This window comes from Ochotona curzoniae, unplaced genomic scaffold (assembly GCF_017591425.1).
Source record: "Ochotona curzoniae isolate NIBS_2020 unplaced genomic scaffold, NIBS_Ocur_1.0 contig_3819, whole genome shotgun sequence".
Lineage (NCBI taxonomy): Eukaryota > Metazoa > Chordata > Mammalia > Lagomorpha > Ochotonidae > Ochotona > Ochotona curzoniae.
Genome location: NW_024466004.1, coordinates 59288727 through 59301809, shown reverse-complemented (window position 1 = coordinate 59301809; position 13083 = coordinate 59288727). Strand labels below are relative to the sequence as shown.

General features: G+C 39.5%; 1 protein-coding gene across 5 annotated transcripts; it reads right to left on the bottom strand.

Annotated features, from left to right (window-relative positions):
- Positions 1–1690: 1690 nt before the first annotated feature.
- On the bottom strand, positions 1691–13079 carry FAM229B (family with sequence similarity 229 member B). 5 transcript variants are annotated; one of them, XM_040983142.1, is made up of 5 exons: positions 12970–13067; positions 7655–7769; positions 5604–5759; positions 3007–3145; positions 1691–1908 (listed from the first exon to the last, which is right to left on the bottom strand). In XM_040983142.1, the coding sequence occupies exons 4-5, from the start codon at positions 3129–3131 to the stop codon at positions 1791–1793; spliced, it is 243 nt and encodes an 80-aa protein (XP_040839076.1). In that variant the 5' UTR covers positions 3132–3145; positions 5604–5759; positions 7655–7769; positions 12970–13067; the 3' UTR covers positions 1691–1790. The 5 variants fall into 5 exon arrangements, 4 of the variants coding, with proteins under 4 accessions (XP_040839076.1, XP_040839077.1, XP_040839075.1 ...); XM_040983143.1 differs by having other exon boundaries at positions 5604–5754; positions 12970–13058; XM_040983141.1 differs by having other exon boundaries at positions 12981–13058.
- Between the last annotated feature and the right edge of the window lie 4 nt (positions 13080–13083).

Below are 13083 nucleotides of genomic sequence, written 5' to 3'. Positions count from 1 at the left end.
GTGGGGCCCCAAAGTCGGCACCAGGAAAGAACCAGAGGAAGCTCCTCTCCCTAGTCCCGAGGAAGTTTACTGTTTTGTTTCTGCGAACCACTCAGTGCTCCTGGCTGTCGTTCCGATGACCTTGGATCCTGCAAGGCAGGCTATGGGCTTCTTCCATCCCATGTGGGAGATTCAAATGGAGGTGGGTGACCTCAGAGTTCTCAGCCTCCGAAGGCACTAGCTCCTTGTTAATGTGCCTGGGAAAACAGCAGAAGATGTACCAATTGCTTGGTTCCTTGTACCCATATGGGAACCCAGAAGAAGCTTCAGGCTCCTAGATTGGACCTGGCCCAGCTCCAGACATTGCAGCCATTTAGGGAGTGAGAAGCGGATGCAGGATTGCATATATACAATATAATATATACAATGTAATATATATATATAATATATATAAAATCTTTCTCCCTTTCCCTCTATCTGCCCTCTGCCTCCCTATCTCTCTGTAACTTTGCATTTTAAAAAAAAAAAACAAAGGCATACCATTAATGATTTGGAGTATACAAGAGAAAATGATTCGGCTACATAGCAACCCAATAATCAACAAAGGAAATCAGCTTGAAACATATTAAGCATTCAGAATAAGCCCACCTGGTGAGCAAGATGGCTCTGCTTTCCCTGTACTTCATAGAAGCATTAACTTGAACAAGTATACATACACAAAAATACCTTCACAAGAGCCAGGGAAGCGAGACAAGATATCAGAGAATAGCTGGTTTTTGAAAAATAACAAGAGACATTGAAGGGGATAGAAAGCATCATGCTCAAGGCCCAGGCATTTCTGAAGCAAGGAGAAAAACGCTGTCTTCTTCGGGAAGGAGAGAGAAGTAAGCGTGGCACTTTACCTTGGAATCTAGTATTGAGTCCAGCACAGTAAAATCCAGCAGAGGCCGAATCCCAGCCCCTGTCACCAGACCAGTACTCATGGAAGTTATGGGGATTGAAGGGGTCGCCAGGTAATAATGAAAAACCAGCAAGAATAAACACATAATCCCTGAAAGAAGGGGGAGTCGGGGGAAACATACAATGTAATTTCCATCGGTTATTGAGGCTGCCAAAAGAACCTGATTGAGAACTCCACACACTTCTGCACAAAACAGGCTACTCAACCGTTGGCCTTTTTGGCTCAGACAGCATGCCTCATTAGCATACTCTCTCAGTTCCCCACTGAATTAGGGCCCTTACCAACCTACCTACTCTGAATCTCTGGAAAGACTGTTCAAGAAGCTCCCAAAGCCAGAATGGAAACACTGGGTTAATTAACTCCAGCAACAAGTATCAATACACAGAAAGAAAAATCAAAAATCAACCAAGGAAACACAACTTCATCAAATAAGCTAGTTACTAATCCCTAAAGACTTGGAGGACTGCATAATAAGGAATTCAGAATAACTGTTTTTAAGGAATCGCCTATATGTCGGTGAAATCTGACAGACATATCGAAATAACTTGTTAAAAATCAAATAGGCAAGGCTTCACCAGCATGATAACCATGGCAGGTTAAACTTCCCTTTGAGTTATTGATAATCTACTGTGAGCAAAGTGATATCCAAAGTACTTCTTAACTGAAATACTGGTGCCTTATCTATAAGGGATCATCAGATGTATTTTGCAGACTTTTCATAATAAAATCAGTAGTTCAACTCTTGTCATCATCCAACGGTGCCACACTTTTATTGCTTTACCAGATTATAAGATGATCCTTGCCCCATTACCCTTGACTTAATCAACCGTCTACAAAAGCCTTCATCGTGCTATTTCGGATGCATTTCCTTGCTGCTTTGTGCAGGTGGCTTTCTCATTGTTGCATAGACGGTGATGGGAACATCAGTGATTGTCAGGCAATGACTTCCAGGGCATCTTCGAAGTTGCCTGAATAGAAGAACAAATGACATGTGCTAAATCGGAAATATTTTTACAGCAACAAAGTTTGAGTGTATACCCAATTATTTTAAATGACTTCAAAATCTTTGGATGTCACAATATAAGTATAACACAGAGACACTGAGACAGTAGATATCTCAGGTACATAGAAACTGTGGTTGTCGCCATACATTTAATTACAGGGAAGTTATAAATACAAATATAATCCTCTAGACCAAGGCTGACTTTTTTCTAAATGGCAAAAAGTACGTGGTTAAAAGCACAAGAGATAATACGCTGGCATGTCATTTCTCTAGGCACCATAAAGTTCACTTCAGCTGAGTGGTTTTAAAACTAGAAAACCTGTGAAAATATAAATTGGCACTACTATTTCAGATAGTGTTCATACCTTGATAGGATGTCAGATCTAAAACAGCTCTTAAATGACGTCTAGTCTAGTGTGTAAGAATTTCATTTCCAACATCACCACCAGTTACCCAGCCTTAAACTTCTCAAAAGAGAAGCTTATTACTCCCCAAAGTAGCCTATTTCATCCTTGAATAACTCTGATTTTTAAAGCACTGCTTTAGCTAACTTAAATCTGTTCCAATTATTTCCAAGCCATGCGAAATCAATGTAATATTTACTGTTTTGAAATGGAAAATAGCAGAAAAGTAGAACAAATCTGACTTGGTATCGTTTTCGTCATTTTGGGGAAAAAAAATATTGCATAGACTCTTCTCTGTTATTGCTGACTTGCGGCCAAAGGTCAAGTCAAAGCCAAAACGATATTAAACATGAGTGCCAGTCTTTGTTGTTTCTATCCTAGCACCTAGCACAGCGCTCAGGCACACACTGGCAGTGAATGTTTGTTAAATTAACTGTCACCTAATCTCAAAACTGTCAACAACCCAACTACAGAGAACTGACCCATCATACTTACACACAGACTCCATGCCAAAACACTCGGACTCTGTTAACACTCATTTAATAGCAGCAGTGCTTCGATTCCTTGGTTTCTCTTCTTGCTAACATTAAATATCAGCTAAAGCATGCGTCTACGATAACCAAGACCTATTTCCCAGGTTGTCAAGACAAGAAGACTACCTGGCTGGCGATATCTCTTTCCCGTTACAGGTAGCGCTGGAGCTCATCCCCAATTCTGGCCCAACTGAAGAATCTCCTCCTTCCAACGGGAAGCTCCTTGGCTGGGTCCCAAACCGAAAAGGCATAATTCACCAAAAATCTGGATCACAAGGGAAATCATGATTGGGGAGTGGAGGGATATCTTCAGGATATGTTTAGGACTCTTCATTTACTGTTTTGTTATAGGCATTTAGAAATATTTTGCAAAGTAAATTTTAAATAATCTATAACAGTGTTAAGATATTACCATACATAACCAGCCCTTACACCCATTTTAAGCCTTGCAACAAATGCATAATACTCACTAGTTATAAAAGTAAACTATGCTCCATGGTTAACATAAAGCAAGTCCAGAGGCCTGCATTTTGGTGCTGTCAGCCACTTGCAATGCGCTTCCCATATCAGAGCCCTGGTTCAAGCCCTGACTGCTCTGTTTCTAATCTACTCCCTGCTGATGCACCTGGAAGGGCAGCAGAGGATGGCACAAGCGCTTGGGCTCCTGTCACACATCCTGAAGACCTGATGGAGCTCAAGACTCCTGGTTTCAAACTGGAGCAGCTCCAACCATTAAGGATCCAATGGATGGAAGATTTCTGTTTCTGTGTCTGTCTCTCCATATCACTCTGCCCTTCAAATAAGCACAAAATATCTTTAGTAAAACTGAATCTATGGGGTCCCAGTGCAGTAGCCTAGCAGTAGCCTAGCAGCAAAATCCTTGCATGCGCCAGGATCCCACATAGGCACCAGCTCTAACCCAGCGGCTCTGCTTCCCATCCAGCAACCTGCCTGTGGCCTGGGAAAGCACTCGAGGGTGGCCTAAAGCCTTGGAACCCTGCACCCATGATCTGCCCACTGTGGCCGCTTGGGGAGTGAATCATCGGACGGAAGATCTTCCTATCTATCTTTCCTCCTCTCTGTATATCTGACTTTCCAATAAAAGTAAAATTAATCTTTTAAAAAGTAAAATAAAGCTGAATCTATTGGTCTGGCATGAGAGCCTAGTGGTTAAAGCCCTTGTGTTGCATGCAGCAGAATCTTTTACGGATGAACAGTGGTTTGTGTCCCGGCTTTGCTACTTCCCATCCAGCTCCCTTCTTGTGGTCTGGGAAAGCAGTCGAGGATGGCCCCAGATGTTGAGACTCTCCAGCTGCATGGGAGACCCAGGGGAGGCTTAACTCCTGACTCTGGATCGGCTTAATTCCAACAATTGTGGCCACATGCAGGTGGGAGTCAGCAGGTGGAAGATCTTTCTGTACTTCCTTCTCTCTATAATCTGCCTTTCCAATAAAAATGAATCTTTTTTTAAAACTATTTCTGCTATGTGGGAAAAAAAACAAGTTTGTTTTTAAGTCGTTGTTGTAATCAACAAGTCAACAAGTTGGAGTCTTTGCTCCCAACCCTGTTGTCCCACGAACCATCTGCACTCTTCTATTCCTGTTCATACAGTTTCGCAACCACCAAGGCACCTGCAGCCAACCAGCCCTTCTATACCCGTGAGCATGTAGTCACATCTCTGCCTGCACACGCTTGCCATGTAGTTTTAAGCCAGTGGCCTTGGGAAAGCCCAAATTTCAAGTCCTCGTTCCGAGCCTCTCCAACTTTGCAATCTTAGTCAAGGTACTTATTTGTCAAGAGCAAATTGTGAACAGTAATATTCCACTTCCAGGGTAACCATAAGGATTAAGCAAGACTTATACAGTACAGGCCTTACACATTGCCATGTGAATGCCCAGTGAATGTTAACTCCACCCCATCCCACTTCTCCAGCTCTGCTCTCCTTCACTTGCTAGACTTAACTCACCAAGTGTGAATTTCCATTTTTCTTTGCCAGAGAAGCTTTCCATAACTTCCAGTCTCCAGGTTTTCATATCACTCTCTATTTCTGTCTTGTAGCAGTTACCATTTTCATCCAGGGTTTCTAAACTATGGCACAATTAACATTTGGGATGAAATAATTCTTCACTAGGAATGAGGAGCATATCCTGCGGACTGAAGGATGTTCTGCAGCATTTATGTCACTAGAAGCCAAAAGCACCTGTCCACAAGTTATAACCGTTTAAAATGTTTCTAGGGATTACTAAATACACCCTGGGGAGAAAGGCAAATTTGCCTCCTGCTGAGAGCCACTGAGCTGTTAGTGAATGTTTTTGTTTACTACCCATCCAATTCCTTGTCTGTCTTTGATATTAATGAATCCTTAATATCTAAGCAGCTGTTAGCATCAAGTGAACACTCGATAACTCATTGAGAGAATCGTCACGTCTTCAACTAGTAACTCTCAAAATATAAGAAAAATGAAAAATGTCTTACAACTCTTTTCTACATCTGATAGCATTCTGTGCCTAATGAGTAGATACTTATTGGTGATAACAAGAAAACTGTATCATTAAGGTTTGAGGATTTCATATGCAATTATTTCTACCACCTGTGTCTGTTACCAAGAAAGAAGTGCTTTGCTCAATGATGATTTGCCAAAACCCTAGTAAACTCTGGGTGAGTCAACTACCTATCTACAAAAGCAAGTTGTAGTTAACTTGACCAAAGCGATATGAACTTACCAAAATAGGCCACGTCTGATTTTTGTAGAGGTGAATAAATCGACCACTTTTACTGACTGTCCAAAGAAGGGACCTGCCGAAGGATGATGATCAGACGTTCCAGGGACACCCAGAAATTATGACATCACAAGATTCTTCGCCATAGTTTCCTCTGTGCGAAAGAACCAAATGTCTCAGTTCATAGCTCCAGCAACAAACTGAAATTTTCCTAAAAATTAAATGTCTATAAAGCTTTTGGAGGGTTTTTTCGTGCTGTTGTACTTTCCAATATTAAATATGTTTACCTATGAATAAAGACCTTCACTAATCAATGCTCACAAAATCGCACTTGCAATGCTTTTCATTTTACCAGAGTGGTCCACAGTGCTAGTGGAAAATGTAATTACAAGATACATTAATTTTAATGCAAAAATGTTGAATTTTACACACAGCTTCTTCGTAATTCAAGTTTTTCATTAATGTCTCTCATTTATGTCATAATGTCTCTCATTTATGTCATCATCCTCTTAATAACCCTTCCCTTTTAAAAACCCAAAACTAATCTAATCTACATATATCCTCTTCCCACCTTGATCCTTCAAATCCTAACCACACCTTTACAACCTCAAAACTTCTAATGTTGGGTTCTACCTTCTGTCTAAACTTTTGCAATCTCTTCTTTCCTGTTTCCTCAAATGAGCCTTAAAATCCTCAAATGTCAAGGAAAATAACTCTTGCCAGAGGAAGAACACATCTTGTACTGCCCTCAATTTCCTGTTCTCTGGACCTGAGCTACTTACTGCTCCACTCATGCCATCTTTGCACTCCTCTAGCTGCCTTGCCTCCAGCTTACTCTTGGCTTCAAAATCAGCAGCTGACCTCATTGTCAGAACTGTCTTTCTACTTGTAAATGACCAAGTTTACTTCTCAAATCAGAACATTACTTACTCTTCAGCCAAATAGCTTTTCAATTTTCCTGCCTGTGACACGTTAGTGAGCATTTTTAACTTAAATCTTTTTAAAATTTTATTCTAGGTTCCCACTCTCATGTTTTCATATACTATGTTACAGGTAATTGGTATTTTACAGAAAATTAAGTTGATATTAAACTAAAAGCTTGCCTCTTTTTTTTTTACTAGGGTGCTAGCTGTGAATAAATGATCACAATTTCAGTATAGAAAAACCATTTAACAGTGCCATAGTTACACAAACTGAAATAATCACTGGTCATTGTTAGCTAATGTGTTATTAAGGCTGAAACATTTGGTACTTAGGATACAAGTGCTTTTTTTTAAAGAGTATACATAATGGAAAAAATTAATAGTGTAGGCATCAGTTTGCATTTTGACGCCATATTAGCTCTGAAATTCAGAGTAAAATCACCAAATGTTTGACTTTAAATTGTTCATAATCTTTTCAGTTGTGAAGAATAAAACATACAGCATATACAGAGAGCATAGTTAGGATACAGGAGTTCAACCAATACTAGCTTTCTTATCTTTTTCTGCAATTCTTTATATTAGAGCATGGAGACATTAATCTCATTCTATATCGTTAAGGCTAGAAAGTAAAATACCTACAAATGAAATATTCTTGTAGTTTATCTTTTTAACCAAACAATTTTTATGTGTAACAGGTAAGATAGTAAAAAAAAAAAAATAAGCACAGTTCCAATTTCAGTGGAATTTTAGATAAAGGAATAATTTGTTAGACCAAGCCATCAAATCTAGGTAAAAAGGAGTAGGCACTAAGTCCGTGAAAACAGGGAGGAGAGAAAGAAACTGGAGACCAGTTGGGGAGCGTGCAAACAGAGAAAACAGCATGTACAAAGTCATGCACCAATAGAGAAGACAGCAACAGCTCCAGAGCTCAGACTAACTGCATCACAGGAGATAAACAAGACCTTGTAAAACAGTGAAATCAGTGCAGGCCAAACCATACAGAAACTCGAACCTAAAGCAAATACTTTTTAGACTTTGTCTTATGAGCAAGGAAGCCCACCAAAGGATTTTAACTTTTCAGGGCATATATTTAGGTCTCATGAAGCTTTCTCTATTAGGTTTTCTACTTACTTGATTTCCAATCTTCAAGTTTTTCTTTCTTCTCCTGAGCTTGGGCTTAATTTGCTTTTCTGCTTCGGCTTGCTTAAGTTGGAAGCATAGATCATTGACTTGAGATTTTTCTTCTCTTAAAATGTAAGCATTTTAATGACAAATTATAATCACAGTAGTTCAACTGCCTTCTATAAATTTTGAAGTTTCAAATGTTTATTTTTATAAGTTAAAGGAAATTTGATTTATATTTCCTTCTTTGATATATTAGTTATTTACAACTGTTGCTCAGCATTAGGAATTTGAAACTATTCTATTTTTGGTAATTGATTTCTAACTAGATTTGTTTGTCAGAGAATATTCTTTGCAGAATTTAGGTCCTTTTAAATATACTGACACTTGTTTTATGTCCATATATACTTAGTAAATGTTCCATATATACCTCAAAAGATCATTTGTCAGGAATAAATTGTTCTATATAAGAAATTATCTGGTTGACAGATTTGTTACATTTTCAAGCATGTTTTGTTCTTTGCTTCTGAACTTGTACCACAGTTGATCCTTTCTTTATAAATATTTTATTCTTCAGTTTCTGCTGGTTTTTATTGCTGTTAAGATTGCTACTCGTTTCTTTAGCAATGCCTTATCTGCTTTTAAGTCCACCCACTTTTCATCTTAGACACTGTACTTCACCTTTTTTTTAAGATTTATTTATTTTTATTGCAAAGTCAGACATATACAGAGAGGAGAAGAGACAAGAGAAATATATTCCATCCAATGATTCACTCCCCAAGTGACCGCAACAACCGGTGCTGCGCCGATCCGAAGCCAGGAGCCCAGATCCTCTTCCAGGTCTCCCACATGGGTGCAAGGTCCCAAAGCCTTGGGCCACCCTCAACTGCTTTCCCAGGCCACAAGTAGGGAGCTGGTTGGGAAGCGGAGCTGCTGGGATTAGAACCGGTGCCCATGTGGGATTCTGGCATATTCAAGGTGAGGACTTTCGCTGCCAGACCATGGTGCTGGGCCCTGTGCTTCACCTTTTAAAGTTTATCTTGAATCTCTTTTTTAAATTATCTATTCGAGGGGCAAAAAGAGAGAGATGGAGGGAGAAAAAGAGAAATAGAGGTAGAGGAACAAGGGTCCTGGGCACTACTTCACTCTCTAAGTGTTTGTAACATCCAGGTCTAGCTAGTATGAATCAAAGGACTGAGAATTCAATCCAAGCCTCCCACACGGGTTGCAAGGATCAACTACTTTAACAATCATTTGTTTCATGCAAAGATTTGCAGAGGCAAGAAATTGAAATTGCAAGCAGAGCCATAAGCTGAACCCAGGCACTTGAAGATGAGATGAGCTCCTTAACCACCAGCCAAATGCCTGCTCCCTGGATCTCTTTTCTATGTTCCTTGATCCTCATTCTTACCTGCTCATTCTTCTACCTGCCTTCTTGAATATTTATAGCAAATTCATGGTGTTTGAATGTCCTTCCCTGCAAAGGATACTGCCTTGTTCTTCCATAATTGTCAACTCTATCTCCTCAACTTATTCATTGATTTTGTTTGATAATTGTTATCCAGAAATTAGTCACTGTGCTCCAGCCAGCAGAGCCAGTAACGCGGACAGAGAGAGTCTAGGGATGAAGCACCAACAGGAGACCCATGATGAAGAAGTCTCTGCAAAGTCTCTCTTTATTGCTCTTTCACCTGTCCTCATATACTCTCCCCTCCACAGCCTCATTTAGCAAGATATTGGATACAGATAAGTCCAATTAGTCCAGATGGTTTTAGCCACAAACCCAGTTCCTATTCCTGCCCAATTCCTGTCCCTGTCCAGTTCCTGTTTCTGCTCAGCTTAACGAGCACTAATCAACTCCTTAGCCCACAACAACTATGTTCAGCCCAAACTCAAGGAGAGGGGATTACACAGAATAAGAGAAAGAGATCAGATAAAATTTTTGAGGATTCCATCTCCGTTGCTGTATTCTGATCCAATAGCTGAGAATTCTTGCGCAGTACAGATACACATGTATCAAAGATGTCAGGCTTTCTGCCATCTAGAAATCACAACTCCTAGTCTAGGTAATTAGTTTTAGTAATGAATTATGAGCAACAAATAGGTGTCATTGTAAGATCCTCAAATGTATTTTAAATCAAACACAAAAATCAACCCAAAGGTAAATATATTTAAATGTAAGGCCCTAACAATCTAAAGATACTAGAAGAAAATCTAGGATAGATGCTTCACAACATTGGTTTGGGCAATGACTTCTGCTGTATGATCCCTGAAAGTACAAATAAATGTAAAAATAGACTAATGGAGTTGTAGCCAACTAAAAAACTTCTGACGCAAATGAAAAAATTAAAAGACTGTAGAGACAACCACCATGCATCTGAAAGAACTAAATAATTTATAAAAGAACTAAATAAAACTCAGTAACAAGAAAAAAATACAGTTTGAAAATTATCAGGGGACTTGAATAAAAATGTCAAAAAAAGACACACAAATGGCCAACAGATACATGAAAAATGTCAAGTACCACTAATCATCAGGAAAATGCAAATTAAAATCACAAGGGCATATATTTCAATCCATATCTATTATAATGAACATTATCCAAAAGAGGAAAAAATGTTCACAAGGATGTGGATAAAGGACATTCTTTTCCCACTTTGTTAGGCATATAAATTAATAAAATTATTATATAAAATAATAAAGGATTTCCTCCCAAAAAACTAAAACTATAATCACCATTTGACCTTGCAGTCCCACTTTTAAGTACATATCCACCCTAAGGGAAAGAGGAGTAGGGAGATGTTAAGAGTATAAAATTGTTTTCAGGCAGAATAAACTTGATATATTGCATAGCATGATTATAGTTAATAATAATATATTACATACTTTAAATTAAAAAGTGGCAGTTTTTTAAATGTTCTTATCACAAAAAGATATATTTGGCGATAAATGGTCACTAGTTCAATTTAATCATTCCACATGTGTATCAAAGCATCAACCATACCCTATGAATATAGATTGTCTGTCAATTTAAAATAAGACAAACCATAATGAACCAAATAATGACAGCTAACCAGCCCCAGACAGTCATCAATGGACACATACCACATGTTGTTTCACAGCATAGAAGAGTTTTTCCTGATTTGCACAGATTTTAGTTCAGAGTTAGGTTCTAGCATAAGAAAACCTAAAATACATCATTATCTTAGTTGACCAGCAACAGTTGACAAAGAAAGCATTGTAGGAAGTTAAAAGGACATGATGCCTGCTATGCAATCACAAAACTTTTGGAAAACTCCACGATAACCCAGAAAGCAGATGATTTACCTAAAGAGCTTAAATGCTAAGGAGAATGTTCACTGCTTACTGGTTATTGACTGTGCTTGTCAAATTACATGAGAAAGAGATGAGCAGTGGGTAGACACAAAACAGTAATGGGTAAGCATGAATCAAAATAGAGTGCCCATAAATTTGAGCCATACTTAAATGACAAGGTGAAAAGCCACAGAAGCATAATCCTCTTGGGTTGCTCACACTGCCGTCCTCGCGTGGCTGATCTGTAAGCTTCTCCCTCACTTCTCTCCTAAGTAGAATCATATTTCAACATGTTTCTTTCCAGAAGTGAAGTTCTCATGAGACTTGCTAGTGCTTCCTTGATTTAACTTCTTTTCCAAGTAGGGCTTTGGGAATAATGACTAGGAAGGACTAATGACTGCACATTATACATGTAAGAGGTCAGACTACCGATGAACTGTCACTGCCGTCCATTGATCCAGATGCATGCACACCACTGCTACAAGCTATATGGAGATTCACAAATGGTGGAAACTTCAAAAACATAGAGACACTTCAACATCAAGCCCCCAAATGTGTGCCTGCAGCTCTTTCACTCACTCTGCTCAATAGTTAACACTTAAGAGTAAACCCAGAGGACCCAGCATGGTGACCTAGCAGCTAAAGTCCTCACCTGCACCCACATGGGAGACCTGGAAGAAGTTCCTGGCTCCTGGCTTCGGACTGGCACAGCACCGGCCGTTGCAGTCACTTGGGGAGTGAATCATCAGATGGAAGATTTTCCTTTCTGTCTCTCATCCTCTCTGTATATCTGACTTTGCAATAAAAAAAAAAAAATCTTAAAAAAAAAAAAGTAAATCCCGAAATTGTGACTATTTTCTTCATCAAAAGCTGCTAAGAGGGGGCAATGTGACATAGCTGGTAAAACCACCACTTGCAGTGCCAGCATCCCATATGGGAACCAGTTCAAGTCTTGGGTGCTGCACTTTCAATCCAGCTCCTTGCCAATGTGCCTAGAAAGGAGAAGCTGGCCCAAGTATCTGGGACCCTGCCACTCATGGGTAAGCCAAATGGTTCCTGGCTTCAGGGCAGTGCTAGCAGTTGTAGACATTTGGGGGGAGAACCAGCAGATGGAACACCTCTTTCTTTCTCCCTCATCCTCAACCTCCATAACTCTTACCTTTTAAATAAGTTTTTTTTTTAAGCTGCATAAAAATATCAAGATGAGAATATTCAAATGGAAATCAGGGGCTACCTGAGCAACCCATTTCAAATTGAACTCCTACGTGAGATATATAATAACTATTATTTGTCTTGCCAAAGGAATAGTGTTCTAATCTATCAAATATCATGATTCACACTGCCACATCAATAGAGGATAGAACTTAACCTTTTATTAAATAGAGTAGAACAGAGTAGACTTAGTGTCTTATGGTCCTCTGGTTTGTTTAAGCATTAATTTCATTAAACAAATGCGTACTTAAGTCTGATTTAATCTGATGAATAGAAGTTTCCAGACATTGTGTCTACATTAAATGTCTGGCTTAATCCCACCAGATTTCTATTTATTTACTCATTTACATCCTCATCCACTGAACCCTATTTCACTTATAGTCTTTGCCACACACCATCACAGTTCACCGATGTGTGTATGTGGGGAGGTGTCCAATTTGATTGTAAACCTCTCATAGTGTGATCTAGGTCGATTTCTTTGGACTCCTCCCAGAGGAACTGGAGGTTAACGGTGGGACTATTTCACATTCCCCAACCATTTTTATCTGAGTGTGTAACCATCTACTTTCTGCTGTGTTCTGACATATCTGTCTGGGATTGCCTTGTGCTCACTGCCTTGGTTTTCTATTAGAATTAAGGACTGGTTGGCAAGAGATGTTAACGCGGCGTCCCATGCGGCTATAATAAAATTTGATCCCATGCCCAGGGAGTTGACACCATGAATTAAACATTGGATATCACCTCCCATCCCCACGAAAGACACACAGGTTTTAAATCCACTCCAAAATCTAACTAACCAGCCGGTTACCCTGGCCTCAGGAGCTGCTGATGCTCAAAGATGTTTACAAGGCCTCGAAGATCGGCGGAAGGGAGGCCCAGTCGCTATGGTAACGGCGAGACGCAGTGCACTT

What these genes read in the sequence shown, in the direction of transcription:
- FAM229B (XM_040983142.1), bottom strand. Translation starts at nt 3,131, where the DNA reads ATGCCTTTTCGGTTTGGGACCCAGCCAAGGAGCTTCCCGTTGGAAGGA. An exon ending in AAAGAGATATCGCCAGCCAG is followed by an intron (nt 1,909 to 3,006) that starts GTAGTCTTCTTG and finishes TCTTCTATTCAG; the next exon opens with GCAACTTCGAAGATGCCCTG.